This window comes from Rhinatrema bivittatum, chromosome 2, assembly GCF_901001135.1.
Source record: "Rhinatrema bivittatum chromosome 2, aRhiBiv1.1, whole genome shotgun sequence".
Taxonomy (NCBI): domain Eukaryota; kingdom Metazoa; phylum Chordata; class Amphibia; order Gymnophiona; family Rhinatrematidae; genus Rhinatrema; species Rhinatrema bivittatum.
The window spans coordinates 287,931,009-287,951,918 of NC_042616.1; the positions used below are offsets into that span (position 1 = coordinate 287,931,009).

The 20,910-nt window shown below is 41.1% G+C and overlaps 1 protein-coding gene across 1 annotated transcript in view; it reads left to right on the forward strand.

The window, feature by feature from the left end:
- Positions 1 to 20,910, forward strand: part of CUL1 (cullin 1) — a 359,727-nt gene that overhangs the window by 279,065 nt on the left and 59,752 nt on the right. Inside the window, exon 20 of the mRNA XM_029589582.1 lies at positions 1,709 to 1,814. Within this exon, the coding sequence (XP_029445442.1) occupies positions 1,709 to 1,814 (106 nt within the window). The remainder of the gene's footprint in view (positions 1 to 1,708; positions 1,815 to 20,910) is intronic.

A 20,910-nucleotide genomic window follows, 5' to 3' on the forward strand; every position in this document is an offset into this window, starting at 1 on the left:
CGGACATCTCCCGCTTCCTGAAAGGAGTCTAGCAGATCCGACCACCCCTAAAGTGGCCGGTGCCTCTATGGAACCTCAACCTACTCCTAGACTTCTTAGCAGGCTCCTTCAGACCTCTCTGCGGCCTGTCCCTACAACTATTAACATTGAAAACGTCCTTCCTGGTAGCAATCTGTTCGTCCTGTCGTATCTCTGAGCTACAAGCACTGTCCTGCCGGGAGCCGTTCCTCAGACTCACTCCGGGAGCCATTCAGTTATGCACGGTCCCGTCCTTCCTCCCCAAAGTAGTTTCTCACTTCCATCTCAACCAAACCATCTCACCAGATGAGCATAAGGATCCGGAAGAATCTCGCGCCACCTCAATGTCTGCAGACTCCTAGTCCGATACCTGGAAAGGTCAGAATCCGTTTGAAAGACGGACCATCTATTTGTCCTTCACAGCAGGAAGAAGCAAGGGGAAGCGGCCTCACGGGCAACCATAGCCTGCTGGATCAAAGAAGTTATCAAAACGGCCTATGTAGAAGCAGGCAAGCCGCCGCCTTTGCAAGTCAAGGCCCATTCCACTAGAGCCCAGGCAGTGCCTGGGCGGAAACCAAGATGCTGTCATCCGCCGAGATCTGTTGGGCGGCGACATGGTCCTCCATCCACACCTTCTCCAGGTTCTACCGCCTGCATGTTCAGGCTCGAGAGGACATAGCATTCGCAAGGGCAGTACTACGTGGGCCACGGACAGCCTCCCACCCGGTTCGGGAGTAGCTTATATACATCCCATTGGTCCTGAGTCCATCTGCTACACGCTAGGAAATAGAGAAATTACTTACCTGATCATTTCGTTTTCCTTAGTGTAGACTGATGGACTCAGCATCCCACCCATGGCTGTCGTCGTCATGGAATTCTTGGGCGACATCCCCGAGAGCGAGATAATCATGGGTAAGCCAAGCTTTCCCTCCAGTTAGGACACCCATACTATCGGGTGTCGACGTTTCTCGGTTGAGGGCACTGGCGGTCTCCAGCTATAACCAACTCAACCACTTCAAGTTAACCAAGTTGTTCAAGTTATTTAGTCACGCATATATCCACAATTGCTTTTCGAGAATACTGAAGAGCTGCACTTCCTGCAGGGGTATATGTACTAGGACTGACGTCAGATTGAAATCTGATCCATCTCCAACTGCTATCAGGAGTACACTATACCCATTGGTCCTGAGTCCATCTGTCTACACTAAGGAAAACGAAATTATCAGGTAAGTAATTTCTCCATTTTACTTCCTTGCTAAGTAATAAGTTTTTCTTAGTAATTCCACAATATTTATTTTATGCATGACATAACTGATGCCATCAGTAGTATATGAATTGTCATGATAGCTTCGTTGCATGGTACTCAATGTAAACCTTACAGTGCCAAAGCACTTTGAGCTTAGCCTGATTACTGTATCGTCCTATAAGATTATGCCAGGTCCCACTCGGGAAATGTGCTTATAATTACATAGGCCATCAGATAAAACTCATTCTGTAAGTTTGAATGCACTATTTGTTTCATTAATATTTTAATGATTACATTTGTGATAGAGATTTTCTTCCTCTTCTCTGGGAATATCTTGCGTTCAGGGAGTAATAAAATGTTTCTATATTTTGTTCTATTTCTCTGCCTCCTTTCTACCTAGTGGAATGAGGATAGTATTTTGCTTACATTTCCTTTTCCTGGCAGTAAAAAGTTAAGGGTGAATATCAACGTGCCAATGAAGACTGAACAGAAACAGGAGCAAGAAACAACGCACAAGAATATTGAGGAAGACAGAAAACTACTCATTCAGGTGACTGAGAAATTCCAGGCTGAATATATGGGTCTATCTTATAAAAATTGCTAGCCATCTCATCACTTTTTAATAATTTTTTTCCCTTAAAAAAAAAAGTAATCCATTGAAACTTTAGAAGTAAGGAAAGCCAGGTAAATTAATGTGATATTCTAAAATAACTCACTGTATAAAGCTTTCCTTCTAAAGCACATAGGGGAATTTTCAAAGACATATCTGTGGGTAAAACTGTTGCTTGTTACAAAATTGCCCACCCACTTTGCAGCTAAACTTATATGGATATGTCCCATTTGTGCCTAGGTTTACCCAGATTTGAGTGAAAGTGTAATTGGGAGCAGAGTTGGGGAGGGGTTTGGACTTACACACACACAATTTTGGATTTTCAAAAATATTCATGTAAATGTAACCCAAAAAGTTCCATACACATAATACCAGGTATGTGGGTAGACCTTGTGGGCTAATTTTTAAAGCAAACATATATGTAAGTCTGCTTTGAAATTTGGTGCAACTTTCCTGGGGATTTGCCACCTAATTTAGGTGGGCTGTTAACAAAATGACTCCCATAGTGTGTAATAATACGTGAGTTGCAAAATATTGACTTGCCTTATTTGTACCTTACTAGACCAAATTCTTTAAGCAACCTCCTGGAATTAATCATATATTCTTTTCTGGAGATCCTAGTTTTGTGCAAACAAATTTGTGGGAAGTTGGCTGCAGAGGTTCAAGACTTCCCTTTTCTTTCAGAAGTGATTGTGGCATGCATCCAGACGTTGTGGAATGTACCAGAGAGGTCTGGTGGAGTCACTCTCCCCAAGCAAGCTATAATCTATCCACGATGAACCAGTGCCCCCTTCAAAACTGTATATTCTGTGATGATTTCATGGCAGTCATTCCCATTCAGACCCATTTCTACGCCAGAAATCTGAAAAGCAATGTTCTTTTAAACGTTCATGAGTAATCCTGCAATTTCATATCAGTCAGTATCCCCTTGGGAAATGTGTATATGCACAACAAAATTAGAAAAAGTCTAGGAAAGTGGGTGCCTGCTCTTGGAAGCATTTTTTTTTTTTTTATAAATTCAGGTATTATGGGGACCTCATGGTAAAAGCTCAACATTTGCACTACTAATTTTCAGTATTATACAGCACATTTCCAAATAAATGTGTCTGCTTTCCATTTTTGGAGGCCAGTGATTTAAACATTGTTTCTAACACTCCTGTGAGTGATTCCCTAGAGCCTTTCTTACCATCATGTCTTTTGATATAATGGATAATGGTATTGTCTATGACCTGTAAGTTACCAGACACTTTTCCTTGGTATAGCATTTTTCTTGTGGTTGGGGGTGCCTTTTCATTTTTGCAGTTTTAAAAATACAACGGTCCACAAATAAGATTTTCCTACCTTAGGACAAAGGTTTTTGACAAATGTCTAAAATGCCTTCAGTTGTTACCCTTAGTAGGACTCCCGAAAAAATAAAGTCCCACTAAATGTGCACATTTTTGGTCAGGGAATCAAACGTATGTTTCGTAGCCTCCAAAGTCTCTGCATCTGTATGCACTTAATTGTAGTCAAAATAATTTATCTTAAAAATGCTGTCTTGTCCCAATATGTAAGGTCTTATTTGTTTCTGTTCATTGTCAGTCTTTACTGCCAATTCTGGATAAGACGTGGGAGTGTTAAGTATTCTTTTTAAGTATTCCTTTACTACTAAAAATTGCTGAAAATGAAACTGTGCAAAGTTCCTCTGCTCTGATACTTCAGGTCACATCTCCTTAGTCTTCTTGTTAGAATAGTTTTACCCTCCTAATTAAATACAGCTAGTTCAGTTTGGACTCCATCTTTGCATCAGTGCCTGATGTCCTGAGCCTGTGCACCATATAGGTGTAATGAGAAGAATCTTGGGGGCTGGGTAGGAGCAGAAAACTGGACTGATGTCATCGGAAGGTGTCAGAGCAGAGGTGTGCATATTTTATTTAATTTACAAATTATTTATATCGCCATTCCATAACAGTCCAAAACTGTTCACAGTCTAAAAACATACATTTTTATGTGCACATTACAGTAAATCAAACAAGACAATGGGGAGGGGCTTGGATAAAAGTTAATTCATGAATGCCATTTTCAAAAAGCCATGTCTTTAGATCCTTCTTAAAAGTTTTGACGTCTGTTGCATGCAGCGCTTCTGCAGCTGAGAGTATTCCAGAGTTTTGGGGCCAGCGCTGGAATAGCTCTCTCGCGTACTTCACTTAAGAGGCCCACTGTGGATTGAAGGGACCTCTAAATAGACCCTTGTTGGCAATCTGAAAGCTCTTTGTGTTCATAAAAATGAAGTGCTGCGCCAAGCATCTTATTTTCACAATGTAACTTTTAGCCTTTTGGAGACTTTGACAGTGAGTTGATAATTTTCATTTCCTTCATTTATGCTGAAAGAGTTGTTTTTAAAAGCTATAATAAAGCATAGCAGGAGAGTCTCGGCAACCAGCATTCACTGTTTTAAAAGCCAGAGCTTGAAGATTAATAGCAAAACATTAAGGTGTAACTTTCAACAGCATTTACGCACTCTAACACTAGATTTTACACATGTAAATGCCCTTTACCCATTGTAAGTGGGCTTTTCTAAAATTGCATACAGATATGCTATGAATTTGTCAATAGATTTTACTGCGTAAGTGCACTTTAAACGCATAAATGGCTTTTGAAAATTTGCTACCAATATGTTACATTTAACACAAACAAAATTTAATTCAATATATTTTTTTTTTATTTTTTTTTTTAATCTTACTGCTTAGAATGCAAAATTGAGAACTGCCGGGTTTGTCCTTCGTCGGCGTTGCCCTTGCCTGTTGCTTGTTCTCTGTTGCTCTGTTCTCTGCTTGGCGATCCAAAACAGGAACGCCCTCTGCTCACTGCGGTCCCTTTATGGGGCCGTCGACGTCATCCTCGGGAGCCGCCGGCGCGCACCTAACCCTTGGTCGCCCCGCCTCCCCGTCCCTGCCTAGCCTTCCTGCGTGGTTCGCTGCCGCTTTCGCTCGCGCGCTGCCGTCATGGGTGGGCCGAGGTAGCGACCCGAGCCCACCTTCTCCTAAGCATGTTTAAATGTGGTGAGTTTATGGAAAAAGAATAGAAGAGGGCAGTTTATATTCATGAATTTGGTGTTGGGATGGGGAATATCGAGAGGCAGTTAGCCAAAGGGAGGATATTTGGGGATCAAAACAGGAAAAAAGGTTTGCAGAAGATATGACAAAGGAATTTCAACTGGTAAAAAAAATATATACAAAGGATTGAGAGGGTTTCTCAAGCAATACAGATTATGCCATTTTCTGAGGGCAGCAGTACAGTTTTATCATGGCTAGTTCTAAACCAAATAAGGGTTGCAGTCTAAATAACTAATGTAAATCAATAAAGGAAACTATTATAGAGCAAAGCCGCATTACCCAGCACATATCTGGAACGCTCAAAGTAGCTGTTACCTGGGAATTTGGTGAGAGAGTTACAGGAGAAGGACGGGGTTTAGATTAGGGAAACAGAGTAGCTTTGCTCTGCTGTGTGTTCTGACCATGCCACCCCCCATCTCTGCTTCCCACCCCCCGCCCATCCTTTGTTCCTTGCAGCTGCTGCCTATAGCAGGAAGCAGAAGACTCAGATACTGATTTGATCAACCAGCGCCACCTGTTACCCCATGCATGCTGGATAATAGGGCTTTTACTGTATTACTTCTGAGATACAGTAATAAGTTGTCAGTTATATGGGGAAATATCTGAGTGTTTGCTTATACTGCTGAACACAAAGTCTAAAAACCACTACAAGGGTGAATGGTGTGCAGAGCTGTTATCACAGGCTATGAATGGTGCCCATACTGTACCAGCTTCCAAAGCAAGCACACAGTTTGGACTTCACCTGCAGAACTGCTAAAATCTCTTGTGCATATTTTCAACAACTAACGTTCTATGACATCAGCTCTGTCAAGTCCAGATCTTTCACTTGTTTACAAACACTAACTTTGGCTCCTGGCATTTTGGCACTGACAACAGCTTAGTTACAGTGAGAATTTAATTGGTTGTACATATTTTTATATGTGCATATGCTAAATTGAGTATTTTCCCCTCAGGCTGCCATTGTGAGAATTATGAAAATGAGGGAAGGTTCTAAAGCACCAGCAATTGCTTGGAGAAGTGCTAACACAGCTCTCTTCTAGGTTCAAACCACGAGTTCCTGTCATTAAGGTATGTGGTAGCTAACAAGAACTGTGTATCATGCAAAATTTAAAACAAAGATATTAGAAATTGATTGTTTTATGCCTAAATTCTGACTGATGTAAAAAGTTTTTCCAGGAATTTTTTTATTTTAATTAACACACAAAAAAAAAGCAAACAGACTAGAATCAAGCCTTGGAAAATTCTCAGAATAGCTGAGAGCAAAAATGTAGGGTTTTATTTTTATATTCTGTCCAATTTGAGGCTTTCCATTAATAACTTGGTTTTCTTCATTTTGCCCTTGGATATGAAGCTTAAATCCTGACAACAGTTTTCAGATGTTTCCTGGTTTGAAGTGAATGATCTCAAATGAAAAATCAAAATAACTTGCACTTATGGAAAAATTTTTATTGGGGTTTTCAAATAAACCAAACTATATACAAATGGTCACATGAAACAAGAAATACACCTTTATGTTCTCCCCAGAACTCCCCACTCCCCTTCCGCTTCCACTCCCAACCTCCCCCCACCCTATACTCTGACGTTGAATTAAAAGAACCAAGAAATACAAAGAAATACTAATTATATTGCTATATTAAGTAGTGTGCACTCTCAAAGTCTCTTAGATGAATGGAGGATAATCTTCAGTTCTTTCGGTAGCGATTTCACAAAGGGCACCCAAATACTATAATTAGCTGCTCTCCTTCTTCATTGAGGATTTCAGCAGAGATTGGGGCTCCATCAAATATAAGTCCAACATAAAGGATGACCACTGATCAACAGTCGGATTGAAATCATTTTACCAATTAGTCAAATTAAACGTAGTGCAACAAGACATACTTTCGTAATAAGCATAGAATCTGATAGCTTTACAGACAAAACCATATATGGCCCAAAAGACAAAAGGTTGAAGACCACATGGAAACAGATACTTTAATAGCAGAAAAGAAATTTCTAATAGCCCCCCTCCAAAATTTGTGTATTACTGTATACTCCATAAACATTGCAGTAAGGTAGTTTTGTGTTGAGAATATTTAAGACAACATTGGGACTTATATTGCATAAACCTGCCATATAAGTTTTCTGTGGCCATAAGACAGTTGTATGCAAACTTTTTTTGCATGAATTTTCCCAATGTCATTGCCCCTGTCGCTGCTTGTCCCACCTGATGGTCACAGTCACAGAGCTCATACTCTGTAAGCAAGCAATCAAGATCCTTCTCCCAGAGATTTGCTAAGTGAGAATAAGTAGTATAGCAAGTAGACAAATACAAAAATTTATAAAATAATGATACGGAGACCTTCGACCTGGCAGACAGATGCATACATCTTTGAAGTGGGCCATTCGTCAGACTTCTAAAATCAGTCACCAGCAGTGCCTTCATGTAACTGGCAATTTGTAAATACTGGAAAAAATCTGATGCTGAAAGGGAAAGATGTTGACAACAATTGGAAAAAGAACGAATCTTCCCATCCTGAAGATTAATAAATGAAAGAATATAAACCAACCTCGCCTTAGAAAACGGAGTAGTTTTCATTCCCCAACTAGACAGAAACTGAAGGTTTCCCACAAAGGCAAAAAAGGGGACAATACCAGGGAAGTCCAAAATGTACCGTAGAAAACGCCAACCTTTCTTCATGGAATTATTAATAAAGATATGAAAAAATATGGAAGGTTAAAACATGGTGAAGTAGTAGATACATTATGTGGTAAGGCTGCACAAACTCTTGTTCGATCCGCCACCATAAAATTGTTGGAAGCAGACTGTGGGTTTATCCATTCCCGAAGAATTGCAAAAGGCAAGCTATGTTATGAAACTGAAGTTGTGCAAACCTCAACCCACCATATCTTTAGGAGTTGAGAAAATGGAGAACCTCAATTGGGCCTGTTTAAAATTCCAAAAGAACTGAAGCCACACTTTTTTGAAAGAGTAGAATATCCTTTCTCTGCAAAGAAAAAAGGGTGGTAACCATTTGAAGCTAAAACAATAATTTGAGCAGCAAGATCATTTTAACAAGACCATACGACCCGTAGTGATAATGGAAAATATCTCCAACTATGAATGTTTCTGCCTAAAAATCCTGTAGCAAAGATGTAATATTACATTGATACCAAGTGCTCAGAGTTTTGTGTATTTCGACCCCTAGATATTTAACCGTATATTTTGCCCATGTAAGAGAGAAATTGGACATAAGGCACGTAAGTGTCCACCAATGTCCAGAGCCTCTGACTTGGACAAATTCAATTTTAAACCAGAGAAGGAACCAAATTTATAAATATTCTTTAACAGCAATGTAAAGTAGTCCTAGCCCTTAATTAATACCATCACATATCATCTACAAACAGTAGGAACTTTAACTCAGTGGAACCAAGAAGTATCCCAGTGATGGGCCGTATCCTGCATGATTTTACATACCAAAGGTTCTAAAGTTAAATAAAAGCAGGTATACGGGCCAGCCCTGTTATTGTTCCTCTCCCCAAAGTAAACAATGGAGAAGTCATACCATTAACACAGTATAAAAACCTGGGTAGATTAATATTACACTTGAACAGCAGACAAGAAGTTTTTCCCAAACCCAAAAGCCGGTAAGGACATAAATAAATATTCCCAAGCCACCCCTTTCGAAGGCCTTTTTCTGCCTCAAATTAATCAAGAGAGGATTTCCACTCTCTGGATTATGACAAAGTTCCAACACCAATAATAAATGCTGAATGTTATTGTTAGGTTTCTTACAAAAACACAAACCTGTCTATGCAGAGGAAATCAAATCTGGTAAGAGATGTTTTGGTCTGTTGGCCAGAACCTTAGCATAAATCTTAAATGCAGAGAGATAGGCCTTAGCATAAATCTTAACAGCAGAGAGGATAGGCCTTATAGGAACCCAGATCCATTACATCCCTCCCGGGTTGTAGACAAAAGAGTTGCTAGCCGCTAACCTACACAGACTCTGTTATAACCCGGTTGAGTGGACAATGGGTTTCCTAATCGACCTATAAAACAAAGAGTTCAACCCATCAGGGCCAGGAGACTTATGCAGTTTCAGCTCATTTATAATGTGAAATCTCCTGCACAGATTGGTCTGATTCAAATTGTCTACTGGGAGGAAGATAACCGAGGCAGGGTCAGATTTGCCAAAAAAATCAGTTTGGCAAACCTAAATCTGGAGCTCTTCAGTGTATAAATCTTGATAAAAACAGTTCAACACTCCCCTATTTCTGCTGTGGTCCTAACCAAGGAGCCATTTAAAGCCCTAATATTATTAACAAAATTAGGCCTAGATTTATCAAAAAGCAGTAAATATCGCATGCAATATAAAAAGGGGGGGTGTTTTATGGTAATAGCCTATTTATTGCAATGTGCGTTATCTTAGCACTTCACATAAGTATTACTGCAAAATGTGTTAACTTTTCGCACTTTGTGGTAATATCAATAATCGCGCAAATTCTCATTTCACCAGAGAGAGAGAGCCTATCTACAAGGTCCTAAATTAACTGCACAAAAAAACAAGTTTGTATAGAGTCCAACACGCCATAAAGATCATACAAGAGGCTAAATGCTCAGTAGAATCTATATGGGTAGAAATGTCAAGTGTTTTGGGCAAGGGTATAGTGATAGGAGTATACTATAGGAGGCCCACCTAGTAACTCGTGGTAAGGTTTAGGTAGTAGTGTGGGGTGTAAGGGCCACTCTTTCCATGCAGAGTGAGACGTACAAACAGAACAGTGCTCTCTTGTAAAGATTTGATGTCCTTCGGAGTGAGGAAACACACAAAGATGAGATTTGTACAATGTTCTCTCAACCTAGCTGATGTTGCCCAGGTAGAGAGTCCATCAAGCTAGGTTGGAGGAGAACATTGTACAAATCTCATCTTAGAAGATTTTCCAACTATTTTACCCAGCACTGAAGTCAGGCTCACTGTTTATAGTTTCCCGGATTGCCCCTGGAGCTCTGTTTAAATACCTGGGGTTGCATTAGCCACCCTCCCGTCTTCAGGTACAATGGATGATTTTAATTGACAGGTCACAAATGTTAACTAATAGTATCTGAAATTTCATTTTTTATATTCTTCAGAACCCCTGTGGTGCATACCATCTGGTCCAGATGATTTGCTACCTAATTTGTCAATCTGGCCTACTACATCTTCCAGCCTCACAGAAATTTTGTTTGTTCATCTGACTCATCACCCTTGAAAACATGCTCTGAAACCGATATCTACGCAATATCCTCAATAGTAAACACAGAAGCAAAGAGAATTCATTTAGTCTTTCTGTAATGGCTTTATTTTCCCTAAGGGGTAGATTTTTAAAAGTGCACGCAATTCCCAGCGCACTCACACGGACGCGCTGATTTATATAACATGCACACGCAGCCCTTTAAAAATTTGCCCCTTTAGCTGCTCGGTCATCTAATGGTCCAACCAACTTCCTTACAGGTTTCTTGCTTCGGATATATTTTTAAAGGTTTTTATTATGAGTTTTTGCCTCTATGGCCAAACTTCATTTCAAATTCTCTTAGCCTGCCTTATCAATGTTTTACACTTAACTTGACAATGTTTTTGCTTTTTCCTATTTTTCTTCAGATGGATCCTCCTTCCAATTTTTGAAGGATTGTTTGTTTTTTTTGGCTAAAATAGCCTCTTTCACCTAACCTTTTAACCATGCTGGTAATCGTTTTGCTCTTCCCTCCACCTTTCTTAATACGTGGAATACATCTGGACTGCGCCATCTAAGATTGTAGTTTTAAACATGTCCATGCCTGTTGTACACTTTAAACCTTTGCTGCTGCATCTTTCAGTTTTTTTCTAACTATTTTCCTCATTTTATCAAAGTTTCCCTTTTGAAAATTTAGTGTTAGTGCTGTAGATTTATATATTGTCCCCCTTCCAGTCATTAGTTCAAATTTGATCATGTTATGATCACTATTGCCAAGTGGCCCCACCACTGTTACTTCTCTCATCAAATCCTGCATTCCACTAAATCTACAATAGCTCCCTCTCTCGGTTCCTGAACCAATTGCTTCATGAAGCCCTCATTTATTCCATCCAGGAATTTTATGTTTCTAGCATACCCTGATGTTTTTACATTTTATTATGTATGTTCCTTTGTACATCGCCTTAGTCCTCTTGTGTTAGGCAATTCATAAATTAATTAAAATCTAAATCTAAGAATTACATTTACCCAGTCAATATTGGGATAATTGAAATCTCCCATTATTTCTGCACTGCCAAACCAGCTTCCCTGATGTCTCTTAACATTTCATCATCTGTCTGATCATTTTGGCCAGGTCGATGGTAATATACTCCTATCACTATATCCTTGCCCAAAACACATGAGATTTCTACCCATATAGATTCTACTGAGCATTTAGTCTCTTGTATGATCTTTATGCTGTTGGACTCTATACAAACTTGTTTTTTTCTGTGAGTTAATTTATGATGGTCCTTATTTGATATAATCTAACTATAATAAAGAGGACAATTGCCCTGCACTTGCATCATCATCACCATCTCTTTCCTTCCTATCCTCTCCAGCTCTGCCCCTCTATGAAAATTGAGCTCTCTGGCTTTACTCTCCAGCTCTTCCCCGCTCTCTCTTCCTCTCTCTAAATTGTCTATTCCTCTCTCTACTACAATACAGTACACTTGTACCCAGCCTGCTCTCTACTACCACACATCTCAGTTATGCACTTAACAGTATTTCCTTATCCTTGGATGGGCTTTTACTTCTAATCATAATATAAGTGAAAGGTTTGGATTTTGTTTTCTTTTTCATTTTACATTTTATCCAACCTTAAGCCAAAATTGGTTTTATTTTGTTTGTTTAAAATGAAGCCATCTTTCCCAAAAAGTATAGGTTTTAAATATGTATGATATTTATAGTAGTACTAGGTAGTGCATTTTCTATTAAATAAGGTTGATGTCCCAGGCTTCAGTATTCTGTGAATGCATGTCAAGTTTTCATTCACCTTTCTTCAAAACTATCTGGTTTACAGACTTTGCTGCCTAGTTTAATATTAGTGTTTCACTGTTGGAGTTTGGAACTGTGCTTCAAATGTGGTCTTTTTTTTTTTTTTTTTTACATTTACATTCCAAATGCAATCATAGTAACAAATGACCAGTCATTTCTGTGCTAAGTTAGGACAACAAAAGACGGGGAATGTACTGTGCCAATTAGTGTGGTGGATGGAGGGTTTCTGAATATAAAAATTGTGAAGGGGGAAGAAAGTGAATGGAAACATTTTGTACTATTTTCTGGTGGAACGTGAAGGTTATCTCCTTAGGCTTGTGTGACCTGTAAATAACAGCTTCTTGACCTTGCTACTTTATGTACCAGAATGCTTAAACTCTCCCAGCCATCCACCAAACTTCTTAGTAGGCAAAAATGGTTTTCATGTGTGTTCCTGTAGTCTTATGCAAAAAAAAAAAAAAACACCTTATTTATTTTTTTCCCTTTTTTTAATTTTTTTTAATTCTCTAGAAATGCATTGACATTCTGATGAGAAGGAATATCTGGAGCGTGTGGACGGGGAAAAGGACACGTACAGTTACTTGGCTTAACGTTTTTATTTTTTAGCAGTTGTCTGGGTGATAAACTTCTTTTGTGTGACACTCAGAAAATAGTTACAGTATGCGATGGAAGGAATGAAAACAACCGGACTTCATAGCAGCCAGCGTGCTGCCATTTGGACCTCCCTTTTTAAAGAACTTGAGACTAGGACTCCCATCAGATTTACATTGGAACTGCTCAGGATTGATCTATTTCAAGTATGTAAATATGGAAATAAGGACACCGACGCCATTTAACCTAATTTAAAAACAGAAAGGAAATCAAACCACCAACATCGGGGGTTGCATGCTACTGCCTCTCTGCATTTAAATCTATTACATTGGCCGTATGATAAATGGCTGTCACAGGCAGCACCTATAAATGTTGGCAGCACTTTGAGAGCAAGTCTGAATGGACCTATGTGTAATCTGCTATAAAAAAAAACAAACAAAACGAACATTTGTATAGTGTGTTTCATTTTTTTTAATGTGTGATGAATAAAACAAAAACAAATTAAAAAGATTTCTGTACAAGTTTCATTTGGTTTTATTGGTTTAAGTTCCATCTTTCTAAATGTAAATAAAAGTAATAATGATTATGAAGCAATTCGTTCCTGTTTTACCTCCTCTTCCTGCTGTTCATGGTTTTCTGAGGAGTACTTTGTTTTTGGTGCTCAAAAAAGAAACTTTGGCAAGAATGGCAATTAAGTAATTAGTTGGCTAGCTCTATGATAAAAGGTACAATTGTTTTTCACTAACTAGCATCCATATAAGGTATTTGAGAAGACCAAGACCATTTGCATAGGTGGAAATGTAGCTTTCTGAACTACATTTCTTATGCTGCAGGAGCCAGCTAATAATTTCAAACAAGACTGGAAAAAAAATCTGAAACACATTGGAAAATGTCTGATCTGAGGCTTTAGCTCTACATGTGAGCCAAAGACTTGGGCTCAGGTGAGAATATCTGATCTCACTTTCCTGCTGATTGAAACCTGGATGAAATTATGCTGTCAGGTATTTTATAAGTATGCATCATATCCCTCCTGTCTCTTCTGTCCTCCAGGGTATACATATTTAGGTCCTTTAGTCTCAGCTTTTTTGGTACAAACCCAACACCATTTTGGTCACCTTTCTCTGGACTGCTTCTATTTTGCCTCTATAACTGAACACAGTATTCCAGATGAGATCTCACCATTGTGATAGTGGCCCTAGACACGTCATTGCTGAGGCCTCATCTGGATACTGTGTTCAGTTCTGGAGACCGTTCGCTACAATCCTCAACTTGTGACTCCCCACACATTATGGCTTATTCATGCCTGCTTGTTGATAGATAATTCAGGTTTGCTTACATGTAAACAGGGTTCTCCGTAGACAGCAGGATTGCCATATTAACATCTGCCCACTTTCCTGGAGAGTTGACTACCTCATTAAAGTTGAAGCTCTGAAAGAAACTGCGGAGCTCATGAGGCAAGCACATACATGGGGACTCCCGTACATGCTATGTAAAGTCTTTATTGAGAACTAGGTCTGTGTCAGCACGGTCAGATGACTTCACCTACGCTTTATGGTGACTTATTGATCCTTCCCGGTTCTCTGATCCTACTCCTCTTAGTTTCATGAAGTACGTTTTTTGAGGGTGGATTCTGATACATACATCTGTTATTTTTACCTTCTAACAGAGAAGTAGGCAACTACAATTCTAGAGTGCTGCGAGTCAGTTGGGTATTCAGGATGTCTACAATGAATATGCAGGAGATACATTTGCATGCAGTAGAGGCAGTACATGCAAATGCATCTTGTGCAAATTCAGTGCAGAGATCTTGAAACTCAACTGACGTGCAGCACTAGAGAACTGGAGTTGCCCACTCCTATTCTAATGGATGTTAGCTGGTCTCCTTAGATGTTCTTTTCTTCAGCCATTGTTTGCTCCATGTACCAGAATGCTTAGTGCCAGAGCCAATGCTTGATTCCACATGTGCCAACTATACCAAGGAACAATTCTGAGGCCACGCTTTTAGAAGTGGATAGGGTTCTGCTCTTTAGCATCCTCAATGGAACTTGTGTAAACAAAGCCTTGAGCTGAAATATTGAAAAACTGAGGTATTGATAGCACTGTAGGTCACTACAACTCTCTAATCGACATAAATTTGCCTTCATCAAATAATTGTCCCATAGTATAAATTCCAAGCACTGCCTAACATGGGAAATTACATCTTGCAAAATGTACTGGAAGAGCAGAAATATCCCTCCCTCTGCCACTAATGTCCCTTTGTATATATCTCATGTATGTTTGAATTGTCAGTTTTGGCTCTTATAACCCCTACTGAATGTCTGCTCCAAGTGTCCACTATTATCTTGGTGAGAAATTATTTTTTCACGTACCTTTTGAGCTTTCTTCACTTCAGCTTCAATTGATAACTCCTTGGTGCTGAACTTTTCATCCTGTGGAAAATGCTACCTTCTGGTACTTTATTGAAGATTGCCAACTATTTGAATGTTTGTATCAAAATCTCCCCTTTTCCTTCATTCTTTTAGAAAGCATCTTTAACTCCATCGGTCTCTCTATGTATGGCTTATAGTGTGCAGACCATTTTGGTGGCCTTCTTTTAAACTGCCACTACTTTGTCAATGTCCTTGTTTAGAAATGGTCTTCAGAACTGAACATAGTTCTTAATGTGGGGCCTCACAGAAATCCATAAAAAGATACTACTACTCTGTGCACCCACGTATATTAGGTTTACTAACTACTTTTACACACTGACAGCCCTACATCTCTTTCCTGATATGATTTCTGGATCTTCACCTCCATAAAGGTAGTTGACCTTTGGATTTTTGCATCCTAAACGCGTGATTTTGCTTTTTTTTTTGCTTCAAAGCATAGTTGCCATTCCTTTGACAATTTTTCCAATTTTTTTAATCACCTTTCTTAGCGTCCAGATACATGAATCCAGAACCAGTGGGTTATGCACCTCTACCAGCAGATGGGGACAGAGCAAGCTGACATCATAGTATATATACCCCTGCAGTGACATCAGCCTGCCAGTATTTTCCGTCTCCAGCAAATGGTGGACATGCATCTCCCTACTGAGGATTGCTTCAAGTTTTAGAAGGAGAAAGAAAAAGGAAATTTAATTTGCCCTTCTCTCCTGTAGTGATACCAAATGGTCCCTCCCCCAGCTGAGAATTCCTGAGGTGATTTCCGTGGACCCTCAGATGAGTGCCTTGTTCCAGTAGCTGGTTTTTCAGCCGTCATGGACTTAGCTGTTGAAACTGCTGAAAGGCAGCAGGTGTAGAAAGCTGAGTGCAGTGGTGACGATATATGCCCTCTCCCCCCCACAGCCGGAGGCCAACTCTGTACTCAGCCAGGATGAATTGAGCTCAGGTAAATTAAAAAAAAGGATTTTTTTTTTTTGTAGTGCTTCCTCTAGTCTCTGTGCTAGGCACATTGATCTGACATTCATTCCCACCTCCAAGGGATTTTAGGGGACGTAGGCAGCCTTTTGGGCTAGGTCCTGCTCTTAGGCTTTTCTCTGTGTGCCGTGTGATAGCCGCGGCAGCATTTTTGCACGTTTTCTTGCAAATTAGGCTGCCCTCTTCAGGACTGTCAGTTCGTGCGAGTGCCTCTGGCTTTGTGTTCAGTTGTGCACCCAGTTTTTGGACGCTTAGTTGGATGCCTGCTTGACCGTCCAGTTGGTAGCAGTATCTAATTTAGGCGCACACTTCCCTGTATGCTCAATCTGGGTGTCATTGAGGGTGCTCAAGTTTTTGGGTGCTCATCAAGGCAAGGGTTGTACGCTTAAATTTTTTACACCTAAATTTTGGACACCTATTTTTTTTTACAATGTGAATTCAGCTGGTCGCACACCTTTCAGTATTCTGTTAAGCATTCTGACAGATTGGCGCCTTTAGCTAAGAAACCTAAGCACCTTACCCTTTGTGCTGTTTGTCACATTTGAGCATCTCAGCCTGCATTCCCTCTAACTTATGCCAGTGCTGCTTGGAGGCCCAGGGAGAATTGCCTTCGTCTGATTTTACTAAACCATGTTCTTCCCAGCCTGATGAGGACCTGGGTAAAGATGTGTCAGAAGGGGCACCTGACCTTGGAACTCCCTTAACTGGTTCATTTGCGGGGGAAGGTAGTTCAGTGGGCACAGGATAGGTGCCTCCTGGTATTGGCATGGATCCTTCTTTCTTTTCATGGGTGTAATTTTTTCAAGGATTTCAATCCTTTCATCAGGCTCAGACCTTGGCCTTGACCAGTCTTACCAGGTCAGAGTCACACGTGGTGATCTCCCACACTCCTGGTGCTGCGGTTAAGCACTGAAGTACACCCACATTGGCAGCCAGTCTTCCTGATAAGGACCCGTATTGCACGGATGATAAAGCCGGTCCTTACTTCCTGGAGGATGGGGAAATGTTCTCCAGGATTGGAACTGTATAGGACTATGTTACGGTTTTTTCATAGAGATGAGTTTACCGGCTTTGATTTCCCAGACATTAAAGATGCTGGGAGTCCCTGGGGCTGAATCCATGTCTGAGCCAAAGAAAAATCTCATTTTTATTTCTTTGCATAAAGCCTCTTTTTTTTTTTTTCTTCCTTTCTCCCCTGTAATGGAAGCCATTCAAGAATTGATTGATCTTGAGTGGGGCGCCCTGGAGGCTAAATTCAAAAGGGGATGAGTTTCGGAAGGCCTGTACCCCCTGGATCCAGAGGCGAGAAAGCGGTTGCGTTTTCTGAAAGTGAACGTGCTTGTGTGTGCTGTCTCCAAGCGGATGACAACCCCTGTGGAGGGAGGAGAGAGGCCTTAAAGGATGTGCAGAATAGAAGGACTGAGGCCATCCTTAAGCAAGCATTTGAAGCAGTGGCAATGACTTTGCAGATAGCTTCTTCTTGTTCCCTGGTGGCTCACTCCTGTTTACTTCTCTCTCAGGAGGTTGATGAATCTGGTGTGAATTCCAGGGCAGTAATGGAGCCAGCAGCTGCCTTTTTGGCAGATGCAGGCTGCAATTTGATACGCACCTTAGCCAGAGGGGTGACCAGTAATAGTAGCCAGGCGTCCGTTATGGCTGAGAAATTTGTCAGCCAATGTGACCTCCAAGTTTAACCTTACAAATTTGCCCTTTAAAGGCTGGCTTTTGTTTGGGAGCAAGTTGGAGAAAATGGCCAATAAGTGGGGCGAGTCTCCAGTTCCTTGGTTGCTGGAGGATAAGAAGCAGACACTGCGCTCCTTTAGCATGAGATGTCGTGCTAGGAGATCCAAGCATAAGAACATAAGAAAATGCCATACTGGGTCAGACCAAGGGTCCATCAAGCCCAGCATCCTGTTTCCAGCAGTGGCCAATCCAGGCCATAAGAACCTGGCAAGTACCCAAAAACTAAGTCTATTCCATGTAACCATTGCTAATGGCAGTGGCTATTCTCTAAGTGAATTAATAGCAGGTAATGGACTTCTCCTCCAAGAACTTATCCAATCCTTTTTTAAACACAGCTATACTAACTGCACGAACCACATTCTCTGGCAACAAATTCCAGAGTTTAATTGTGCGTTGAGTAAAAAAGAACTTTCTCCGATTAGTTTTAAATGTGCCCCATGCTAACTTCATGGAGTGTCCCCTAGTCTTTCTACTATCCGAAAGAGTAAATAACCGATTCACATCTACCCGTTCTAGACCTCTCATGATTTTAAACACCTCTATCATATCCCCCCTCAGTCGTCTCTTCTCCAAGCTGAAAAGTCCTAACCTCTTTAGTCTTTCCTCATAGGGGAGTTGTTCCATTCCCCTTATCATTTTGGTAGCCCTTCTCTGTACCTTCTCCATCGCAATTATATCTTTTTTGAGATGCGGCGACCAGAATTGTACACAGTATTCAAGGTGCGGTCTCACCATGGAGCGATACAGAGGCATTATGACATTTTCTGTTTTATTCATCATTCCTTTTCTAATAATTCCCAACATTCTGTTTGCTTTTTTGACTGCCGCAGCACACTGAACCGACTATTTCAATGTGTTATCCACTATGACACCTAGATCTCTTTCTTGGGTTGTAGCACCTAATATGGAACCCAACATCGTGTAATTATAGCATGGGTTATTTTTCCCTATATGCATCACCTTGCACTTATCCACATTAAATTTCATCTGCCATTTGGATGCCCAATTTTCCAGTCTCACAAGGTCTTCCTGCAATTTATCACAATCTGCTTGTGATTTAACTACTCTGAACAATTTTGTGTCATCTGCAAATTTGATTATCTCACTCGTATTTCTTTCCAGATCATTTATAAATATATTGAACAGTAAGGGTCCCAATACAGATCCCTGAGGCACTCCACTGTCCACTCCCTTCCACTGAGAAAATTGCCCATTTAATCCTACTCTCTGTTTCCTGTCTTTTAGCCAGTTTGCAATCCACGAAAGGACATCACCACCTATCCCATGACTTTTTACTTTTCCTAGAAGCCTCTCATGAGGAACTTTGTCAAACGCCTTCTGAAAATCCAAGTATACTATATCTACCGGTTCACCTTTATCCACATGTTTATTAACTCGACCCTACGGAGGAGCGGACTCGACCCTACGGAGGAGCGGACTTTGAGAGGACTCAACCTTTCGGTAGGTCTCAGTCCTTTCATCCCAGACAGCCCAGAAGGGGTGCAGGCTTGGTAGTGGAACCCCCCGAACCTCCTAGTGAAGGTGTGCCGACCCACCTCTGGGAACAGGAGATAGGGAGTCACCTCTCTCTTTTATCAGAGATGGGTCAAAATCATGTCAGACCAGTGGATCTTGGAGGTGATACAAGATGGATATGCACTAGAATTTCACAGTGTTCCTCGGGACATGATGTGTCCTTGCCACTCCCCACAGAAGAGGCAGGTGATGGGGAGTGTACATTGTCAAGGCTCCTCAGTTTGAGGGCTGTGGTTCAAGTGCCCATGTCTCAAGAAAATACGGGCCGAGATTCCATTTATTTCTTTGTGCCCAAGAAGGAGGTCTCTTTTCATCCCATCCTGGATCTCAGAGGTCAAGCATCATTTGCGAGTGACTCATTTTTGCATGGAAACCTTGCGCTCAGTGATAATGGCCATGCAGTCGGGAGTTTCTGACCTCCTTGGATTTGTCTGAGGCATACCTGCATATTCCCATCTGGCTAGAGCAGCAACTTTTTCTGCGATTCATGGTTCTGGCACGTCATTAGATTCAAGCGCTGCCTTTTGGTATGGCCACCATGCTCAGAACATTTTCCAAGGTTATGGTGGTGGTGGTAGAGAGGATGGGATTCTAGTACACCCGTACTTGAACAACTGGCTGATTCTGGCCAAGTCTCTGGAAGAGAGCCTCCTGATAATCGCACAAGGTAATCTCCTTGTTGCAGGAGCTTGGTTGGGTGATGAGCCTGGCCAAGAGCAGTCTTCAGCCATCTCAGATACTAGAGTATCTCAGTGTTTGGTCCGACACAAAGCAGAGGATGGTTTTCCTGCCAGAGGGTCGTATTCAGAAGTTGATGCAGGTCTGTCTGTTGAACACAATATGCCCGACTGTGTGGTCCTATCTGCAGGTGCTCGTATTGATGGCGAAGACCCTGGAAGTGGTGCCATGGGCGAGGGTGCATATGCGTCCTCTTCAGCACTTCCTACTGTCTCAAAGCCCATAGTCTCAGCACTATGCTATTTGGCTCCACATGCCGATGGAGGTCTGCTCTCAACTACAGTGGTGGTTACAAGCAGATAATCTAAGAAAGGGGGTTTCCATAAAATCACTGGATGGGCTAGTACTCACGACAGATGTGAGCCTCCAGGGTTGGGGTGCTCACTGTCAGAAACTGACAGCGCAAGGGCTCTGGAGTACAGAAGTCTCTCTGCAACATCAATTGGCTGGAAGCCAAGGCGGTCCAGTTGGTATGCTTGCAGTTCAGCGACAGCTTGCAGGGTTAAGTAGTCTGGATAATGTCAGACAATGCAATGACAGTGGCCTACATTATTCAGCAGTGAGGAACCAAGAGCCAGCAAGTTTCACATGAAATAGACAACTTATGGAATGGGCAGAATTGCATCTTCAGCAAATCTCAGCTTCACACATTGCAGAAAAAGAAAATGTAAGAGCAGACTTTTTCAACAGGCAGAGTCTGGACCCTTGGACAAGGCGTTTCAGCTAATAGTGGATTGCTAGGGCCTTCCATTTCTGGACCTGCTGGAGAATTCTCGTAATGCAAAGGTTCCTCGATTCTTTAGTCAGAGGAGAGATCCACAGTCATTGGGCATGGATGCTTTTGTGCAGGAGTGGCCAGAGGACAAGTTGCTGTATGTTTTACCTCCGTGGCCCATGTTGGGCAGAATGGTTCAGAGAGTCACGAGTCAG